This window comes from Dichotomopilus funicola, assembly GCF_033296635.1.
Source record: "Dichotomopilus funicola strain CBS 141.50 unplaced genomic scaffold C8A04scaffold_33, whole genome shotgun sequence".
Classification (NCBI taxonomy): domain Eukaryota; kingdom Fungi; phylum Ascomycota; class Sordariomycetes; order Sordariales; family Chaetomiaceae; genus Dichotomopilus; species Dichotomopilus funicola.
The window spans coordinates 72,912-93,742 of NW_026944054.1; the positions used below are offsets into that span (position 1 = coordinate 72,912).

General features: G+C 53.6%; 8 protein-coding genes and 1 non-coding gene across 9 annotated transcripts; 5 read left to right on the top strand and 4 right to left on the bottom strand.

The window, feature by feature from the left end:
- Positions 1-462: 462 nt before the first annotated feature.
- On the top strand, positions 463-2,333 carry C8A04DRAFT_28833 (general substrate transporter; the record flags this gene model as incomplete). Its single annotated transcript, XM_062780795.1, has 4 exons — positions 463-479; positions 552-625; positions 724-1,254; positions 1,330-2,333. The coding sequence occupies 4 exons, from the start codon at positions 463-465 to the stop codon at positions 2,331-2,333; spliced, it is 1,626 nt and encodes a 541-aa protein (XP_062636780.1).
- A 387-nt stretch (positions 2,334-2,720) lies between these two features.
- C8A04DRAFT_12374 (uncharacterized protein) lies at positions 2,721-3,884 on the bottom strand (the record flags this gene model as incomplete). Its single annotated transcript, XM_062777319.1, has 2 exons — positions 2,721-3,068; positions 3,207-3,884. 2 exons carry the CDS (start codon positions 3,882-3,884, stop codon positions 2,721-2,723), a joined length of 1,026 nt encoding a protein of 341 aa, XP_062636781.1.
- Positions 3,885-4,677: 793 nt separating this feature from the next.
- Positions 4,678-4,748, top strand: C8A04DRAFT_t75. Its single transcript has one exon. It is a non-coding gene; the product is annotated as a tRNA-Gly (tRNA).
- Positions 4,749-4,866: 118 nt separating this feature from the next.
- On the bottom strand, positions 4,867-5,677 carry C8A04DRAFT_28835 (SGNH hydrolase-type esterase domain-containing protein; the record flags this gene model as incomplete). The annotated part of the gene is made up of 2 exons (XM_062780796.1): positions 4,867-5,295; positions 5,369-5,677. 2 exons carry the CDS (start codon positions 5,675-5,677, stop codon positions 4,867-4,869), a joined length of 738 nt encoding a protein of 245 aa, XP_062636782.1.
- A 681-nt stretch (positions 5,678-6,358) lies between these two features.
- C8A04DRAFT_37423 (glycoside hydrolase) lies at positions 6,359-7,960 on the top strand (the record flags this gene model as incomplete). Its single annotated transcript, XM_062783868.1, has 3 exons — positions 6,359-6,611; positions 6,684-6,772; positions 6,842-7,960. The coding sequence occupies 3 exons, from the start codon at positions 6,359-6,361 to the stop codon at positions 7,958-7,960; spliced, it is 1,461 nt and encodes a 486-aa protein (XP_062636783.1).
- An 84-nt stretch (positions 7,961-8,044) lies between these two features.
- Positions 8,045-9,835, bottom strand: C8A04DRAFT_12362 (uncharacterized protein; the record flags this gene model as incomplete). The annotated part of the gene is made up of 1 exon (XM_062777314.1): positions 8,045-9,835. One exon carries the CDS (start codon positions 9,833-9,835, stop codon positions 8,045-8,047), a length of 1,791 nt encoding a protein of 596 aa, XP_062636784.1.
- An 811-nt stretch (positions 9,836-10,646) lies between these two features.
- Positions 10,647-13,608, top strand: C8A04DRAFT_37425 (uncharacterized protein; the record flags this gene model as incomplete). The annotated part of the gene is made up of 3 exons (XM_062783869.1): positions 10,647-11,988; positions 12,046-12,758; positions 12,853-13,608. 3 exons carry the CDS (start codon positions 10,647-10,649, stop codon positions 13,606-13,608), a joined length of 2,811 nt encoding a protein of 936 aa, XP_062636785.1.
- A 260-nt stretch (positions 13,609-13,868) lies between these two features.
- C8A04DRAFT_37426 (P-loop containing nucleoside triphosphate hydrolase protein) lies at positions 13,869-15,321 on the top strand (the record flags this gene model as incomplete). Its single annotated transcript, XM_062783870.1, has 5 exons — positions 13,869-13,948; positions 14,113-14,375; positions 14,506-14,637; positions 14,706-14,783; positions 14,864-15,321. 5 exons carry the CDS (start codon positions 13,869-13,871, stop codon positions 15,319-15,321), a joined length of 1,011 nt encoding a protein of 336 aa, XP_062636786.1.
- A 1,972-nt stretch (positions 15,322-17,293) lies between these two features.
- On the bottom strand, positions 17,294-17,953 carry C8A04DRAFT_37428 (uncharacterized protein; the record flags this gene model as incomplete). The annotated part of the gene is made up of 2 exons (XM_062783871.1): positions 17,294-17,728; positions 17,783-17,953. 2 exons carry the CDS (start codon positions 17,951-17,953, stop codon positions 17,294-17,296), a joined length of 606 nt encoding a protein of 201 aa, XP_062636787.1.
- Positions 17,954-20,831: the final 2,878 nt, after the last annotated feature.

The window sequence follows — 20,831 nt, forward strand, 5'->3', positions numbered from 1 at the left end:
AACCCAAGCCTGGACCGCATTCTGACTGAAAGGTATCGGGCACTCCGCCCGCTGTGGAGCACCTCCTAGACGGCGTCTTGGGTCCCTAGGGTTCACCAGGTCCCCCAGGTCCCCCCCAGAACCCCCAGATCAACCCGGATCAGCAGGGTTTCGGCGGGGAATGGTTTTTTTACCCCTGTCAACCCGTAACGCGTCCATGGGCTCTTGGCTCAAGGCTGGTTGCCGGATTTGGGAAACCTGTTGGAGGTACCTCGCCATGCTCATGGTGCTTATATCTGAAGAACTGGAGATAAAAGTCTCCCTCCCGCTTCTACCAGATCGGTTTATCAGACTTGCGGCATGGTCACCGATGTTATTAAGCCCATCCGCACCAGGGCACAAGAATACCGCTGCAACTGACAAGTCACAACTGCAACATCACCGAATCCGCGAGTCCCGAGTTATTAGCAACGAGTTAACACAATGGCTCTAATACACGGGTAAGCAGAGTATCTTGTCATATTGACCCAACACAAGCCAAGAGTGGAAAACTGACCAGCATTCCATCACAGCGTCGACTACTCGGTTGTCAACCCGAACAACAAGTGGAAGATGCTGAGATCGCAGTCGCGATTTGCGCTTTGGGGTGAGTCAAACTACCCCTGAATCCTACCCCTGAGTCCTGACGATAACTTGACTGCCATATCCGGAATATATTCTAACGCTCGAGGACACAACAAACAGCGCTTTTGATCTCCTCCGGCGTCGTAATGCAAGGCTTCGACATCGTAGCAGGTGGACAACTCGCGGCACTGCCCGCGTTCAAGGAGAAGTTCGGACTGCTACAGGGCGACGGCAGCTACCTGATTCCGGCACACTACCTCTCCGCCTGGAACTCGATCGCCCCGGCCACAGAGATCGCCACCACCTTCATCTTCGCCCCGCTACTCGAGAAGTACGGCCGCAAGTGGGGGATCTTGGCCGCATCCCTCATCTCGACCGCCGGCGTCATCCTCCAACAACTTGCCCCGGACTGGCGGACGCACCTCGCCGGCAGGGGCGTCAACGGCATCGCCATCGGCATGATGTTCACCATCTCACCCCTCTGGATCGGTGAGACCTGTCGTCCAGAACTCCGCGGCTTCTTCCTGTGCTTCTTCAACACTAGCATCGTCTTTGGCCAGTTCGCCATCGTCGTGGTCTCGCAGGGCAGCAATCACCTCTCAGGCAAGTGGCAGTGGTGGCTGCCCGTCGTCGCCATGTACATTTTCCCTTGTAAGTCTCATCAAGCCGGAGAGTCTTTTTCTGTAGGGCCTCGGTGACCGCTTTGCTAACGCCATAACGAATTAGTGATGCTAACCGCCGCCTGGCCCTTCTTCCCCGAGTCGCCCTCTTGGCTCATCCGCCACGGCAAGCGAGAGGAGGCGAAAAAGGCGCTGCGCCGCATCTACGGCTTCAAAGAGCAGACATTCTACGAGATCGAAGCGTCACGCATGGCCGAAGAGATCCGCCTCACGAGCGATCTACAACACGGCAACATCGAGTCAAGGCCTCCCAGGCGACTCCTAGGCGTCAACGTGGAGCGAACAGCTGAATGCTTCGACGCGGCCAATCGCAAGCGCACCCTGACCGCCATCTTCGCCGCTTCCGCGCAGCAGATGATCGGCGCCACGTTCGTGATCGGGTACGCGACGTATTTCTTCGAACTCATCGGCATCAGCAACTACTTCGCCGCCTCCATGGCCCTCTACGCCGTCATGCTGGCCGCCACCATGGCGGCCTTCCCCCTGACCGAGATCTACGGCCGCCGGTTCCTTATCGTCGGTCCCCAATTCGCGCTATGCTTGATGCTTCTGATCATTGGCATCCTTGGGTGCGTGCCGGACAAGGCCAAGGCCAGCTGGGGGGTTGTCGGCCTGCTGTATGTGTGGGCGCTCATCTACCAGCTCTCCATCGGCGCCACGGGATTTGTCCTGGCGTCCGAGATTGCCACCATCAGACTCCGGGCGATGACACAGGGTCTCATCACGATCACGAATGCCGTTTGGGGCCTGATTATGCAGTTTACTGTCCCTTACATGATCAACCCCGATGCCGGAAACTTGGGCGGTAAGGTCGGCTTTATCTTTCTGGCAACCGGGTTGATAGCTGGCATTGGAGGCTGGTACTTGTTCCCCGAAACGAAAGGACTTTCGTTTGAGCATTTGGATCAACTGTATGCCATGAACGTGCCCCCGAGACTCTTTCAGAAAGTGGCGGCCGAGGGCATGAGCGGATATAATGCAGGGGAGCTTGTTGACAAGGAAGGCGCCATCACTGAAGAACACCGCGTTGAAACATCGGCAGTACCATAAGCAGGTACTCTTGGAACTCAGCGGAAAATTGTGCACATAATTACATGGTCAGCCGGCATACCGAGGGTTGTTACCTATATAAGTGTTGTTTCCCCACCAAGTGAGGCTATTATTGTGTTCCAGCTGTTAGGACTACCATGACAATGCAACCAAGTCGTCATTGGTGCCCAGCGAGCACCAAGCCGGCCACGGTTTTACACGCCATCCTCACAAAATGTAAAAGAAGGGAAGCTTAGTTCAATCGGAAGAAACGGCAAATGTCCCCTCTGACACGCCCTCACATATTTTACTATCTAAATTACCTAACTAAGTAATTATCTTGAATAAAATTTGTATCATAGCATAGCAACATCGCATATTATCTCATTAAAAGTAAAACCTTTCCGACTAAGCGAACGCAAGAATAAAAACCGGCAACATAGTAAAGAACGTTACAATCAACCCACTCGGCTTCCAAGCTTCCGTCGAATTCTGATCACCACCCCCAGCACTACCACCACCACCCCCGGTGTTATCACCCCCATCCGAGGCTTTCACCTCCCCCGAGAATGTAAACGCCTTCCCCGTCCCAACCCCATTCGGCGCAACACAATGCACCCTCGACAGCGCCTCACCCCGATCACTCACGTACGCCTCAGGGTCCAAAGTCGCATTGACCAACGCGGTAACAAACACCCAGTAATTCACCACCATCGAGTCCCAATACTCCTGCAGGTCCTTGGTTGAGTTATACAACTCCCCCGCATCCGACCCAAACTCCCACCCATCGACCTGCGTAACCGATCCGTTCAAATACCGCACCGGTACCCCACCGTATGACGGAACCTCCCCGCCCGCATTCCCCGGGCCATGCTCACCGCACGCATCCGGCACCGACAAACTTGAGCAGGTCGTCAGCCCGCCGAACAACCCGCGGGTTGACTCGGCCGAGTCGGCGATGGAGTAGCTGTCGCCTGCGTCTTTCTCGAGCGCAGCGATGCACGCGTCGGAAAGAAACCCCTTGCAGGAACCGTCGGCAGCGAGCGGTTTTTGGGTGGGGTTGTTGTAGAGTTCTTTGCTGAGCTGGTTGGGGTGGCCGAAGGCCCAGAGACACATGCCCCAGCTGGGGTCGGTCTTGACAATTTTTGTTTTGCCGTTGTCGGCCGGGTTTGGCTCCAGGAGGCTGTCAGGGGCTTGGATCTTGAGGCTGTGACCTATCATGGGCTGGCCCCGAATGGCGAAGTTTGGGTCGTACTGGGAGAGTGGGTTGGAGGGATCCCCGGCGTATTTGTATGGCTCGGAGAGGTCGATGGCCGCGAGGCGAATGGTCCAGCCGTCGATAGGTTTGCCTGGGAATGGCTTGGAGACATCGTACCCAGGGATTTTGAAGAGGCCCGTGGAGTTGGAGGCCGCGACGGCATCGAGGAACGCGGTCGAGTTGGAATCGAACGGACCCACACGCCCGGAAAAGGCTTCGCCATAGCCTGCGAAGCCGCTGAAGTTGATACTGGCACTCACGGGCAGGCTACCGGCCAGGGCCAGCAAGGGGCCGATTTTTGAAAATACTGCCATTGTTTGAACGAGTGAATGAGAACGCCAACTCGTTTCTCACGATCGGGGGCGCGCCGCGGTTTCTATGCATTTTTTTCAATCTCACCCGGGGGGCTTGGCAAAATCCTTCCGTCCTCAACCCGAGCCTAGACTGTAGCATCGCCCGATCCGTCCTTCCAAATTGGTCACTAATTTTCACCCGGCGGCGAAGAGTCACGGTGTTAACGTTACACAAATGCTGAAAATAAAAACGGGAAAGGGGGAATACGAATAGCCAAGCGTGGTATCATGGCTAGACTCAAAGACTCCAGACAGAAGAGTGTGTTGATGTGAAAGGACTAATTATAGAGTAATTTTCGGAGTACATGCCGGGTTTTGGTTCCTCGACCTCAAACTCGGGTATTCCCGACGTAATTAACCGCGGGCGTTAATCGCCAGTCCAGTGAGGACTCCCGAGTACACAGCTAGGGCCACGATACAATGGATACCTGTCCCAAACCCTCGGAAATCGGCGGGGACGGAAAAGAATTGTTATCAAGCGTCATTTTCATGCGGAATTTTCTTCCGGGTTTTTCACGAGAGACAATCGTTGAAAAGGAGAATGGTAAACGGAGAGGAACCTGATTTTCCTCTTGAAATGACTTTCCAGTGACTGGCCAGCGAATTTGGCGAGAGAGGCAACAGTCCCGCTCATAAGGTCCGCGCAGGAGCACAGAGTCCAAACAGAAGCACACGATTGCAAACAAACGGGAGAGGTTCCTGATGGTTGCATCGAGGTTAATATATCTTAAAATTGATTTCTCCGAATATGAAAGCGTCAGTGGTTTAGTGGTAAAATCCATCGTTGCCATCGATGGGCCCCGCGTTCGATTCGCGGCTGACGCATTTCTTTTGACTTTACTTTTGCTCCATTTTTTAATCGAATCTGCATAGTAGGATCCCTTAGCCTTTGCTGAACCGCTGTATGTATGTACATACAATCTCGCCACCCCGATTCCAGACATCATGCATAAATACCCTCCTTGATCTTCTCCGACAACTCCTCATCAGGCGTAATGTACCCATCAAACGCCAACCTCCATTCCTCAACCAAATCAGCCACTATCCGTGCAAATACCGTAGCGCCGTGCTCATTCAAATGCGTCCAATCTCCAAAGGCGAGGTTGTAAGTGTCGGCATCAGACGATCCAATAGCTTGTACATACGCCTTAGAGGCCGCGTTCAAGTCGAGCATTGGGACACCTGCGGCCTGTGCTGCTTTACGAGAGGCTTCGGAGACATTGGCAAGGCTGTCGTCGAGAGTGCCGTTGGTGAAGGTCCGGCGTGTGAGGGGTGTCAGGATGATGGGTGTCCCGCCCGCTGCGGTGATTTTTTCGGACATGAATTGCAGGTTGGATTGGAATTGGTCCATTGTGATGTTGGCTGTGGATGCCTGAGGGTTTCAATTTAGCTACATTGTTCTCGATACTTGGTGCATAAGAAGGAGGAATACAGGGATGTCTTACCTGGTCATTGTGTCCAAATTGCAGAGTAACGTAGCAGTCGTAGTCGTCTGTGTTATCCGTGACCAAACCTTGAAGCAGTTCCACCCCTTCACCATTGATGTAAGAGACCGTCGTAGCGCCACTCCGGCCTTCGTTCTGGCCGGTGGCACCGCCTTCTAGCACTGTTAGGAAAGCATCACCCCAGCCACCATTTGAGGCTGTAGTGGAGTCACCGGCGAGGAAGAACGCCGGTGGCTTTTGTTGGCGGGGGACTGGCGGTACTGCTGCACACAGTACCGCGTTGAGGATAAGTGATGATGTGAGTCTCATTGTATCTTATACGGCATTGAAGCAAAATACGAATCTTTTAACGATGTAAATTGGAAGCAGATTGCTAGAACAAACCCATAGATTAGAGCCAAGTAATTATGTCAATAAGGTTGTTCTAGAAAATGGGCTCTCGCAGATCAGCTGCAATCGTGCAGAAGGATAAACGGCAATCTGGATCGCGCTCCCATATTAAGGTACCAGCCGATCAATAATTAAGCAGAAACGTTATGATGAAACCCTACTTGAGGATGGGTACATTGAGCTCTCAAGATACCCAGTATCCTTACTGTACTTACGGTCAATTGGTTATCAGGGAAGGTCAGTTCCACATCTCGTTAGGGCCCTTAATTAATTGCAAAAGTTGAGAATCGGAACAGCGAGACTTAATATTTCACAATTCGATGGCTTTGACGGGATTCGATTTCCATCGCCAAGCCACCGCCCCACGAACCAGGTAAAAGACCACCCAAATGGTGCCCGTACCTTGCGGAGAATTAGAAAGGGGTAATTGATGATGGAATGCGGGGAGAGATCGCCTCGGGTTAAAGGGCCCCGGATCGCCAAGGGTATGGAAAAGGCAACGCTCCAAACCTGCGTATAATTAGCCGGCGTGGTATCAGTGGGCTGTCAACGACGTGATTTTGTCGTTCAGACCACAACATGAAGATCAGTAATTCGACCATGTCCTTGATTTCTGCCTTGTATCTTCTACTCGGTGTTTCAACCGCCAAGTACATTGTGCCTGGCGGGCGATGGCACGATACCGACGGAAACCTTGTCAATGCCCATGCGGGATGTGTCACTGTTGATCAAGACACGGGCAAGTTTTGGCTGTTTGGAGAATACAAGGTCGAGGGCCAGATTGAAGGCGGAGGGGTCTCGGTGTACAGCTCCGATGATCTCGCAACTTGGAAGAGTCATGGACTTGCTCTCGGTTAGTTTGGCCTCGTCATCGTTTTCATCACTAGGTAATTAGTTCTTTCCGGGCACTAATCGTTTCAAACAGAGCCTATCGCAGATCACCCCTACATCTCCCCATCGAACATCATCCAACGGCCCAAGGTGGTTTACAGCGAGTCTACGAAGGAATACCATGTAAACATGCAAAATCCCATCTCATCATCTCAAAAGCGAGTAGAGAAGAATGACTTACACTCCACGCAGCTCTGGTGGCACGCCGACAACTCGACCTACGGTCTCCTTCTCCAAGGCCTGGCCCGTTCCCCTAACATCTCCGGCCCCTACACCTTCGACAGCGCAACCGCCCCGCTAGGCAACTGGTCCCAAGACTTCGGCCTGTTCACCGACTACAAAGACGGCCGATCCTACGCCTTGTATTCCAACGGTGACAGCCGAGACGGTCGGGATGTCTACATCTCGGCCTACAATGAGGACACCACCGCACTCGAAAAGGTTGTCCACCGGTTCGACAAGTTCGACCTTGAAGCCCCCTCCATCGTGCAGACGGACAAGAGTTACTACGCCCTGATGAGCCACAAAACAGGATACCGCCCCAACAATGTAGTCGCGTTCCGCGCTGACTCCCTGGCTGGGCCTTGGTCGCAGCCGTTCACGGTAGCGCCGCTTAACACCCGGACGTTTAACTCCCAGTCGGGGTTTACGTTGACGATCAAGGGGACGAAGAAGAAGACGTATCTCTACCTCGGTGATCAGTGGGACTCTAACTCGTTGTGGGAGAGCCGCTACATCTGGCTGCCTATGGAAATTGACGACAAGAAGAAGACGCTGGAATTGGAGTGGCATGACGTGTATGACTTGGATGTGAAGACCGGTGAGTGGGCACCCGTTAAGGGGACGACTTACTTGGCGGCCGATGCGAAGACAGCTGGGAATGCCTTCAAGCAAGAAGCGAACTTCGCCAGCAAGGGCGTCATTGCAACCGGGATCTACGGAAATGATAGTACGGTGACTTTCGAGGACATCAAGGGCACGGGTAAGCCGCAGTGGGTGTCGTTTTATTATCAGAACACGGACGATATGGGGTTTGGTGACCAGCCGGGAGGATCGCCGGACCGGATTGGGGGCGCGTGGCAGCTGCGGCGAGTTGCGAGTGTGATTGTTAATGGAGGCACCGAGAAGGTGGAAACTTTGTTCCAGAGGGATACGAACAAGGGGGTAATTATTTCGACGCCGCTGCTTTTGACGCTGAAGGAGGGTAAGGGCAATACGATCACGGTTGGGGGGTTGTGGAATGGGTTTGATTATAAGGGGGCGGATTTGGACAAGATCGTTGTGTACCCGCCAGAGGGAAGCGGACCTTGAAGAAATGGCGCCGTGGCTGAGATGGCTCGTTGCATCTGACTAATCGATCAATTATTAAGATGCAAACTAATTCGCTGCCGTATTTCAGTGATAGTTTTTCCCATACCGATCTTCCCACTGAGCTTCCACCATCCCCCACGAACGGCTGTCGGGTACATCTACAAGACCGCCCCTCCGGCTTGACCGTCCTTGCCCAAAAGCATCCTCGAGGGTGAATTCGTCTCTCAGCACTCTACGACCGGACAAGAACACCCCCTTTTGCCACCGCGACACCCACCCGCGGTGAAGCCACTCGTCTCGGATAGGTTCACCGACCCGCAAAAAGTTGTGCGAATTTGGAGAGATCGCACCACCCACCTGGGGCTCGCTGCCTAGGTACGAACAGAACACGCTCGCCAGAGCCGAGCGTTGGGCGACTGCATCCTGTGCCAGTTCGGCCAAAGCCACGCCCCAGGACGTTTGACCGGAAACATACATTGGGATGCCGACGTTTTGCAGCTCGAGCGATGTGACCTGTGGGTGTCCTTGCATGAAAGCCACCAGAGAGTCGGGCCGCAACCAAAGGCCGGAGAGGGCCACATGCTTGAGGTGCTGGAATCGTAACCCCTGGTCGATTACGTTGTTGAACACTTTGTAGTAATAATGATACATCGGACGTCCTTCGTTGGACTCGTACACCAGAGTCTGATACATGTGTACGTCCAAGGACTCGAGGTTTCGCATTTGTTGCAAAAGCTGTGCGAAGCCGGGGAAGTTATCGCGGCAGATAGCCTGGACGGCGATGTCCGAGTAACGGCCACGGATCTCAGAATTTTTATCGGCTGCAATACGTGCGTCGTACTCTGAATCATCCGAATCCCAGTCGCTGTCATCGGTGTTTTGTCCCGAGTCCGACCCTGGCTCCGAAGCAACCCCGTGTAGATCCGACCAGTAGACGTCGTCCCAGATCTCCGCCCACTGCAGACGCTGCCGTCGCCTCTCTCTTTTCCCAGCGTCCGGGCCGTACACGCGTTCTAGCCGTTCCCATCCGTGATCCATGCGATTGGAAAAACTGAAGGCCAACTGCTTGATACCAGCTAAAGCGACTCCTGCGTTATTCGCTAGCAAGCCGGGAATCCCTGCAGTAATGTCGTATGACGGAATGCTGCATCCGGCGGCGTGAGAGAGAATTTGCAGGTTGGGGACGGCCACTTGACTCCGTGCCAATGCCGTCAAGGTAAGCCGGTAAAGCTGTGAGGCTCGTGCCCATAGCAGCTGGCGGTCCAGATCCACCATCTCACGGGCCACCGGGCGAGAGTATGATCGCGGGCCGCTGACGAAGCGAGCGTCGAGCTCTATGGTGTCTAGTGACAGATCCTTGAGTTGTTGGAATATCGCTACCAACCGGTTAACCACTTCTTGCTCACCCTCTTCGGATGTCAATAACTCTTCGTGTGTTTCGAGGTGCGCTTTCATCCAAGACAGATCATCGGCTCTTTTCCGCAACTCTTCTTCGCCAAGTTGCACCAACGGCCACCGCAATTGGACGACCGAGTCACCTCCGAGCCAATTTTCTAACACCATTTCTGGGGGGGAGGTCTTCCCTGTGGCGAGGATATGTTCTAGCGAGGCAACCGCAAAGGTCTCGGCCATGATTCGCACATGACGAACCTTGTGATTAAACGCATCATATTTAATGAGCGCTTCCAAGGAATCCAGACTTTTCGGCGTTAGGTTTATGGTTTGGCGTCGGATCAGGCTATAGAAATGCGGACCGGTTGTCGCGATGCTCAGACCTTTGCTCGCCAATCGAAGGTTGTGGATGGATTCGGCTGGCAAGTTTTGCACGACTTGCTCCATCAGCTCCCGTGGGAATACCAGGAGGCCGGAACCCATGGTGGCGTGCGCGGTGTGAGAAAACACCAAATTTGCTGACTTGCTTGTGACCCCAATACGGCGTTGCTTCCGCCACGTGTAATGAACGGGACGAAACTCAAAACCTTTCACCCCATTGTGTTGAAACAAACAAGGGAACTTTCGGCTCACCGCGCCGCGGTGACCCAAAACAATCAGCCACTCGCACCTTCCGAACTAAAAATAAGAAAAGTTATTGGCTTGTCGGAGCGGCTGAATTCCACGCCGCTGATATGGTGGGACGACGCGTCTAACCCTAACCCTAATACCCCTGGCTGACATGCAAGCGAACGGCACAGCGGCGTGGGTTCAACAGCCGAAATTTTATCTCGACTTCGACATTCGCATGGACAGAAACTGAAAAAAAAAAAAAGCGACGTAAATTAGGTGCGCTCCTCTTTGAACACAACCTTCTCGGTGGCGACAGCTCAAATAAGTCGGTTTCATCTTAAACATCAGCATGGCGAGAGGTTTACCCATTCCGAGCCTCGTTCTCGACGGCCGAGCCTGATGATCCCAGTGTCTGTGTGCGACATGACCTCGGGGTGGGTGACATTGGGGTCCGTCCTGCAGTCGGAATAGGGGCTGTACCCGGGAGGCTTGGCTGTCAGCCCTGTGAAAGAGCCGCAAAAGTCGCGAATCCTGCCGTCCCATTGACTTCGACACTTGGCGTTCTCATCTTGCCTTATCCCTTAATTAATGTGTAAAACTGCGTTATTCTTCACATTGTATCGTGGAGAAGCCAAGTCTCCGCAAACCTCGCTCGCGCCTTGGCCATGCTACTGTCGTCAACATGCCTTATCAACGGCCTGTGACCTGCCTGAGCAACCAGCCCCATGATGGCCGCTCGAATGCCGCGGTTCATTTCAACGGCTGCCTGTCGGCTGCAAAACGGGACGTGTTTTTCGCCAACCTCCCACCAGAAAAACAAGAGATGATTACTCGCGCCAACGAGCAGACGGCCGAGTTCCGGAGCCGTCTCGAGACGACGGACCGACATTCGACCGCGGGCACGAGACTTCAGGAGTTCAAACGAGCAATGGGCCAGTGGACTTCTCTAAATGGGCGCCCCAACGCCCAGTACACCAAATCTCCGCGCCCGGGATATTCAAGGTCACAAACCCCCAAGATGCCAGGTTTTGTCAGCGGGCGTCCGGTAATCGACCACCAAATCAAAGCGCCTGTTGTGTATTTCCGGGACGGGCTGCCACAAGATGCAGCAGATCTCGACAACCATTTCCCTGACCAGGGCTTTACCGTCGCAGATTTGATAGCAGACGATCCGAACCTTAACCCGATCATGCAACCCGTGGATCAAGACGTTATCCGGTATTTCCACCTCCCCGCGAACAACATGTCGTGGGTCGAAGAGATCATCGCGCGCTACTACGGCGAGCAACGACCGAGTCCAGACAGACTCTCTCATGATGGCGAGTTTCGAAGGGTCAACTCCAAGACTGAAGCCATCCTCAAGCCGAGCTACTGGTATGGGCAACGGCATTTCGATGCTTCCTCGCAAGTCCATGCACGGCATATGCGGCCATTTTGCGCTGGCATCCCCAGCAGCAACACGCGAGGGTCGATCCATCAGAATATGGTCTTGTACATGCCATATCTGCATTGGGAAACCGACCGTGGGCGCGTTCGATCCGCTGAAGTCGCCAAAGAAGCCAGCAAACAAAATCTGCATTCCGTCGCAGACGTTATCGAGCAAGCCCAAAACCGGCTGGGACGTACCGACACCCACCAGACATTAACAATGCCGGCTGCGCCTCCACCCGAACGATCTACCAATCGACTTGGCAATGTTGATCGACGCACAGCTGTCGGCCAAGTCTTCCGTACGGCCGCCGCGTTGATGGAGGCTATGGATTCACACGTGGATGAGCAATTCACTATGAGATATCTACACGAAAACCCCCCGCTTCACCCGCGGAGAACACTCGACCAGGCGTACTATGGTGCGCTCCGGAGCACCGGTACACGAGACAGAGATCAAGTCGTGTATCGAGGAACGGCCCCAAAGCCGCACAAGTGTTTGCTGCCCGGGAAATGTCAGCAGTGCAACGAGGATGTCTGCAAGACTGCTCGGCTTCTTATGGTCGACCAGCTGTGGATGTGGGTGCTTGATGAGCGTACGTGGAGTCCTATTGTTGCTAAGTAATTACCGATCCGGAGTTAACACATAGCAGAGACGGTACTCGCCTGCTTCCCCCGAAGTTGGGGCGGAAACCGACCAGATAACTCCGACATCCAGAAGTGTCTGGAAAGGCGGTTTTGTCACTTGGATCATGGGGGGGTTTCGTCTGCGTATGATCTCGCCTCCATCATCATTGACGAGGTTTCGCGCGTATTCTTCGACTGCACCAAGATCAACACCAAACAACCAAATCCCGTTGAGCTTTTCAACGCCGCCATTAATGACCTCACCTACAAACAGACTGCGGCGTTTGACCAGTTCCTTATTTACACCAATCTAGCCTCCCGAGATTACAAGCGAGAGCGCCATACGGCCTCAGACGGATCTTCACAAAACCAACTGCTGAACATCAATCCGGAGGGTGAGCTACTTAAGGAGGTGAAAGACATCATCGACGAACTTCACATCATCCGTAGCATAAAAGAGCAGCAGCAGACAGTCCTGGACTGCTATGTCAAACACGTCCGGCGCTCCCTAGCTCCTGCGATCCGCGCACATCAGACGGCTGCGGCTCATGGCTCATCTCCTTGGTATTTCCCCCCTGATGCTTTTACCGACAGAACCAACCCAGATTCTAGGGTGACAGCCCATTTTCAGAACGCCCAATACACACTCACCAATGCGGAAATGCTGCTCCAAGACCATTCCCAGCGAATATCGGAACTGCATACCTTGGACAGCAACGCCCGCAACACATCTACAGCAGTAAGCCCAATCCCCTGATTATTTCCCCCAATCCCATAATTACCCCCACACAAAACACACCGTCAACCATCAATAAACTAACCCAATCCCCCAGCTCAAAGACCTCCTCACCCTCAAACAACAACAAGCCGGCGTAATCGAAGCCCGCGAAGCCGTCAAACAAGCCAATCTCACCTTCAATCAAAGCCGCTCTATCATGATCTTCACCATCGTCACCATCATCTTCCTCCCGCTCTCCTTCTGCGCCTCCGTCTTCGGCATGAACGCAGCCGAGTTCAACGACGGCCACCTTACCCTCTCTGAGCTCCTCCGCCTCATGTTCCCCATCTCCACGGGCATCATCGTCGTTTCCTTCCTGCTCGCCTTCTCCCGCACGTTAATGACGAATAGTGTTGTGTTGCTGCTGCGGAGTGTGACGAGTTATGCGTGGAATACGACGAGTACGTGGTTGGCGGTTAAGACGGGGATGTATGTGGCTGGGAGGGAGATGAGGGCGAGGGCGAATCGGTTGAGGGAGAGGGAGGGAACGGTTACGGGGGCGATGAGAGCGGAGGTGTTGAGGAGGGAGAAGAATTTGGAGAAGTTGAAGGCGGCGAATCATGTGAAGGATTTGGCGATTATAAGGCGGCAGAGGACGGAACGGGCCGCTGGGAATGAGAGTAGTGATGATGGGGAAGGAGGGGATGATAGGATGGGGCCGGCACCTTGGGGGGGTGGTGCTGCTTCTGCTGCTGCTACGGGACATGCTAGGCCGTTTTTGAGGCCTGGTGGGGGGGAGATGGTGGATGTGGAGTTGGGGGAGAGGGCGAGGAAGTCGAGTTCGCAGATGAATCTTGTGCAGGGGAGGTGAAGCAAATGGGAAAGTGAATAGCGTAGAAGATATAGTCTGCGTTTGTGTGGTGAGCCCACTGCTGCTGGCGATATGGACAAGGATGATCAGGTAATTAATGACAACATCTAGCAGAGGTAATTACCTTGTTTGATTCCCAGACGTAATTACAGTCCCATTGGAGTGTGTATAATTAATTACAAATAATCAATCACAAAAAGGCCGGGAACAATCACCCTATATTAATTAACTCCTGCATCTTTGTCATCTAATTACTAGTTATGGCCAAAAAACATAGTAGACCTGAACAAATCCAAGTCCCATCAATAAACATTGTATCAAATTGGAACAGACTTTTATGGTTATAACTCGAATCGCTGTTTAAAGCCTGATATCCCGATGGTAACAGTATTGTTGTTTAAAATAATTAGTTATTGTTTTAAACTACCGATGGCCCGATTTATGCCTTTGGACCTTTCATGTGTTCTCCTTTATTCCTTTTCGTCTTCTTTCACTTTTTTTTAGTTTATTCGTTTTTGATCTAGGTTCCCTCCTGATCAACAACATCAAACCTGTAGAGTGGAATAAACAAGCGTTCGATCGATTAGTCCTCCCACATAAAATCAAAGACATCGTTAAGTCACTGGGGATGGTGCGCGCGCCACAATCCAGATCGGAGGGACGCCACATGCTCAACGGTATGCGGGATGATTTGATCGTGGGCAAGGGAAACGGGCTTATTATGCTGTTGCATGGGGGGCCGGGCACAGGGAAGACGCTGACAGCCGGTACGTGGATCAAAGACACAACGTCAACCAACTACTTACCTTGCGCACGTGCAATTACTAACAAATGACAACAGAGAGGTAAATTGACATTCTCCTCGTTTCCCACAAGAACCCCGCATGCTGACACCAGTTGCTTTCAGTGTCGCGGAGCTCGCCGAAATGCCCCTTTACAGCGTCACATGTGGCGATATTGGCACAAAGCCTGAGCAGGTCGAGAACTATTTACAGGTGGTTCTCATGCTTGGAAAGAGATGGAACTGCGGTAAGTGACCGACTTCTCTTGCCTTGACTTTCTTCGGCGCCCCAATCTTGACGACGACCCAATCGTAGTCCTTCTTCTGGATGAGGCAGATGTATTCCTCGAAGAAAGATCACTTGCAGACCTCGAACGCAACAGTCTCGTCTCTGGTATGGTGACCTTCCCCTCGTTCAGAACCTTTAACATAAGTATCTCACCACGACCTTTTTCTTCCCTCGATTGTAAATAGTTTTTCTTCGAACTCTCGAGTATTACGAGGGCATCCTCGTCCTAACCAGCAACCGCATCGGCATCTTCGACGCCGCGTTTACCTCTCGGATCCAAGTGGCATTACACTACGATACCCTCAACGCCTCACGGCGCCGGGTCTGGCAAAACTTTTTCGACATGCTGCACACTGAGAACCCTGACAACATCGCCAGCACCGGCATCGAGGGCAACGTGGAGAAGGTTGACATGGACGACTTGCGGGCGCACATGGATGAGCTTGCCAGTCACGAGATGAACGGCCGCCAGATTCGCAATGTCTTTAACACGGCGCGCCAGCTTGCCATTTTCAAGAAGGAAACGTTCGCCTGGAGCCACCTCAGCCAGGCCCTGGCGACTGTTGGAGACTTTAATAAGTACTTGCGAAGGCTGCATGGGCACTCGGAAGACCAGTGGGCGAGGGATGAGAGGATAAGATGAGGCTTGTCATGGACGCGAGGCGTGAGGTCGTAATATTCTCAGGTAAACGGTCCGATTTTACTTTATCTACGTAAATACAACAACACATACATGTCCTGGGTTTCGATTGCTTTCTTACCTTAGCTAAAAACTCCCCTCTCGGCCGCGAAATGAGACTTTGCTTGGAGCGAGAGCGGCGGAATCCTCCTTTAATTTCTCGACTCTTGCGTCTCTTCCCCTTGGGGTAATGACACTTAGGATACGCTTAATGGGGTTAGTTCGTGGAAACCCATCACTGCCAGAAAGAAATAAGTTGCAACTTTATTTTTTCTCATTCCGTGTTATCAGTTAATGATCGATATTCATTGTATTAACGGTAACAGCGCAGTAATCTAGTCTAAATAAGGCTACGGATACTAAAATTCACATTGAGAGCCGGGTTTTGTTAAATTCACAGGCCCGATGCCAAGCCCCTGTAACATGGATTAGCGGGTTCATGACGCGGGACAGCGAAGACAGAAGTTGTGAGCAGCTGATATCGTCTACGAAGTACTTTTATCCAGCACAATCAGTCTCCCAGCCATTCCCCATTCCAGCCCAGTCACTCTAGACACTAACCATTACGGCTTTGAGCCACCAATCTTGTTTGCCCCAATGTTGTTTCCACCACTTGTTTCCACCATCCTGTCTTTGAACCATTAAATCCACCACCAAACGCCCACATGCCCCTCACAAGCAAGTCTCACAAGCAAGTCTCACAAGCAAGTCTCACAAGCAACCCAGAAGTAAAGCAGCCAAGTAATCACCTCTTCCGTCTAACAGTCCCCATCCGATCCAACAACCCCAAATCCCACCAGCCCTCCACCACCATCCCCCACACCGTCTTTCTCTTCCTCTTCCCACTCCCACCGCCACCAACCCCTGAAATCCCCAACCCCAACCCCTTCTCCCCATCCGGACTCACCCCCCCATACCCCTGCTCATGATCTTGATACCCCCCAGCACCAGCTCCGGCAGAGTAGCAAATACTCCCCTTAGCCGATTCCACCTCCCCAGCACTCTCCTTCCCAATGAATGTCTCTCTCGCAGCGGGGGGGTGAACGACCACAATCGGCGGCGGCGCAGCTTTTCTCCTTGTCGTCCTTTTTGTCAGGTCTCGGACACTGCGATGGCCGTGAAACCGGTTCGCGACAAGGGTGGATAGCGCGCGGAGCGGGGTTAACGGTGTTAAGGGGGAGGTTGGAGATTGAGATGGCCGGGGAATGCGTTTGTGTTCTGGCGGGGTGGTGTCGTCTGCGGAGGGGGAGTAGACGGATGCGGAGTATGGCATTGGGGACGGGGTTGTAGCTGTGTCAGGGTAGAGGATGGTTGGGAGACCGGTGGTTGTGGCCATGGTGCCTGGGATGGCGAGGCGTGGGAGGAGTGGTACTGCGGTGTTGCTTGAGGCAGCGGTTGTGGTGGTTGTGGTTGTTGTCGTGGTGGTGGTGGTCATCGTCTTGAGGTTGGAGATGGGCAGAGGTAGAGGAGGAGCCCGGGATAGAAGAGGGGAGATGCCGTCTTCGGTTTCGGGGCTGGGTGTGCTGTCGGATTGGCCGGTGGTACGCGGCAGACGGGTGTGGATGGGCGGCGGGGGACGGAGACCCCGGGGTTGAGGTGGACTGTTGGTTCTGTCAACCATGATCGTTGAGTCCTCCGAGTCGCAGCTCAGTCGGGGTGGAGTGGTTGTCGTTGCGGCGTCAACTTTGATAACCGGGTTGCTGCTGTCCATGTTGCGGTCGATGTTGCTGCTGCTGTCAAAGTTGCTCCCGTCATACGGCTGCAGACCACGAACTCGAGGGCGTCCTTCACGAATGGGCACCACCGGGGGAGGCGGGAAGTAAGGCTCAGGCTCACCCGGCACCGCCGGCGCACAATTCCAGCGCTCCTGCGGCGGCTTGTTGAGCTTGATCCTATTCTTCTTCGCCTGTTCATCCCCAGTGGTGCCCGCGCGCCCCTAACCCTCAAACTCGATATCCTTCGGCTCGGCCGCAGCCGCCTCGCGACGGATACGGTGCCACAGGCCGACACAGACCAGCCCGGAGAAACCGAAGAGCACGCACAGCGCGATGGACAGGCCCCAGACTGTCTTGATCTCGTAGCAGGTCGCCTGGTCCAGGGCCACGAAGGAAGGGTAGGGCAGGGTTTGGGTGATGACTGTGCCGGCGAAGGGAAGGCCGCCTGAAGACATCACAGACGGGTTGGCGGCCAGGGCGGATTCCGTGGAGAGGATGCTGCAGTTGAGTGACGAGAGGGGTTTGCCGAGGAGGGCGGCCACGACGATGCTGGCGATGAGAAGCAGGCTGTCGAGGATGGCGGTTAGGAGGAGCGGGAGCATGTTGTCGTAGTAGAGGATGTATGTGATGGCGACGTAGATTACGGATGTCACGGCCTGCTCACGTTAGCTGTCATGTCTTACTTTAAATATCTCCGAGACCAAACCTACCACTGTGAGCGTCCCAACGAGCTCAGCAGGCGGATTATGCTCAGCCGTCGCGATGTTGCTAATGAAATTGGCACACATGCCAATGGCCGCAATCAGCGACGCTACCTGGCCAGCCCGCATGATCGTGAACGTCACGCCCATGGCGCCCAGCTGAGGCGATTGAAACCGCATCTTGATCGCCTCGGGTGCGTCAAAGTTGGTGACGAGCTGGAGCGAGGGTCGTTCCGCACTGGCTGTCCGGAGAGGGAACCGCGCTTTGGGAAGCGGAAGCGGGACCGTCGGGGGAGGCGGGAACGAAGCGTTGGCGGAAATGGTGGGCGATTGGGTCTCACACCGGCTGGTGCGAGAATGAGACGGGGAAATGGGTGAGAGGACAGATCAACTGCCGGGACCCAAAGGAGAAAGTGTTGTGTTGTCGTTGACGTTCGTAGCGTTGAGATGGAGAGTGAGAAAGAAACCAAAGAAATCTTGTTGGTTAGGAAATCGAGAGTCCAAGGAAAAGATGTCGTGATATGTTTTTTGGAGTCGTAAGAAACCGGAGACCAGACCCGAGAGACGATAGACAAGACGAGACGAGACCTAGGAAATAGGAAACTAGGAAACAGAGGAAAAAAGGAAAAAAATAAAAAGACCTAGGAAACTAGGAAACAAAATGGCAAATGCAAATGATGTTGAAGAACAGAAACCATCCCAACTCCAGCTTCGCGTGGGACACCACACCTTTATGAACCCGTTACCCGTTCCCGTTCCGCGTCCACCTTCCCACGTTCACCTTCTCGTTCGCGGACACAACGGTCCAGAACCCGTTCCCGATCTCGAAATACCCACTCCCCATCCCTGCCACCGTAACCTCAAACAAACGCGAACCCGTCTTGCCCGTCACCTTAGCGCCTTCACCACGCCCTGCACGACATGCCTGATGCCAGCACCCACCATCCATTCGACGCCCAGAAAGCCCGTTCCTATTTTCTGCTCTCGCTTCCCAGGGATCTCGAACCACCCAGCTCCACACTAGCACGACAGCTCCCCTGACAGTGTCGCACCCAAACCTGCGGGTCAGGCTTAGGCGGACTTCAGCAGCCGCCCGCGGCAGCCCACAGCAGCCCCAATCGGAAGGCCTGCATTGCCCTGCGCTTTGCAGTGCCGGGGGCTGCCCCACCCACCCTTCGGCGGCTGGCAGAAAACAGCTCTGGCCAATCAGGATTGAGAAACGGATGTTTTGCGCGTCTTGGTGCTCGCAACCCCGGGCTCACGCCCGCTCACGCCATGGACAGCTTGAACAGCCAGGCGAGCAGGCGCGCCAAAAACTTTGTTTGAAACTTTTTGACGATGGCGGGTGGGGGATGATTGGCTGGGAGGTTTGCACGGCTGGAACGGGCCCTGGGCGTTAGGGGAATTAAAGGGTGGTTGTTTAGACACCCTGGTGGGGTTTGTGTCGCTATTGTTGACTTGAGGGTTTCTTGGGGGTTTATGCTGGCGACTGTTTTTGTGAGTTATGGGTCGGGTGAGAGGGCCGGTTGACTCATTTGTTGTTGTCGAGATCTTTGTTGTGGTGGTTCTAGACTTGGGTTTGGACGAAAATACCTAACTTCGTGATTCATGGAAGGATGAGGACCGCTGAGGCAAGGGTTAGGGTTACTGGCAGGTCACTTAACTAGGGGATTTGATTTCAACCCAGGGCATTTTTGATGGCGGCTGTGCTAGCGTTTCGTTGTATCGATGAATGCGTCGACATTTTTTGACCGGTCGGATGAAAGCCCGCTGACCTTTGCAGAGTTTCAATCCGTACTTAGGGAGTGATCTGGCTCAATAGATGGTGAGAGGCAACGCAGCTACAAGTTCGGGAAATGAAACAGTAAGAAGGGTCGAGCAGGAGGATAAGGTGTTTGGATTTGTAGTTGTCGGACCCAAGCTCGGCTCCTGTCTCGACTCAAACGACGAGTCAGGGTTAGGGTTAGGACACGCGTCCCCCATGAGGTACCGGCCAACATCTTTCAAGTGAGAAGCGCAGAAAAGCGACAACCTCGCAGATACAATTAAAGGAACCGTGTATCTCATGCTATTCCCGAATATAACCGAAAACATTCCCCAGCCTCGCACGGCCAAAAGTGGTTCCCTGCTTTCAAACTCCCTCCCGCAGTTGCCCACACACGGTTGGACAACCACCCGATCGGGACGAAACCCATCATCCTGAACCGTATATATGGGGGTTTTAGGAGCCGGATATATTTTTCCCTTCCTGACAACCGTTAATTCGCGGGTTAGGAAAATTCCCGGCTCCCATGTATGAACGTTTCCCAAGTATAAACCGTTCATGAACGGCCTGCAAGGCGGAATCGGTTAACCAACCGCTCCCCCCTCAGAGCAGTTTACAAAATAAGCGGTTTGACGCCCCCAAGACAGAAGCAATCCATTAATGTACAGCTTAAGACCTTCAAGCGGTTTATTACACGGATCGGGGATATATTCTTAAGACGTGAGCTGTACCAGACTTTTAGCACTCGGTATGGTCATATCACCCCTATCTCGGGGACTAACTGAGACCTGAACCCAAACAAGGCCGAACCACTCCCATGATCAAAAGAACAACCTCTCGGGAACAAACCCGAGGTACCTAATGAGACCAACCCCGAGGGAAGAACTCCGATTGCTTGTTTGCCGTCCTCACTGAGTCGCCTCTGTCGCCTGACCAACTGATCGACCCATCGTCGACGTGTAACCTGAGGTGACTTACATTCGATTCCAAATCATCCCATCCATCTATCTCATACCTCCACCACCGGGGTGTCCCGACTGGTGTCCCGGGACGGGGTGTTTCTCGGTGATTTCCCCTACTGGGTAATAACTGACTGACCGCCTGCCTGCTAGCTTGCTTGACTGACTGACTGACTGCCCGACAGCCAGCCTGCGTGGCAGACACACAGCACTAGGCAGATATCTTGACTGAACGAATGGCTGGCAGGCTGAGTGACTGCCTGCCGGCCTGATGAGAGACATACTGACCGAACAAACAAACCAATGCCCCAATCCGGATAATAACTCCCCCCCC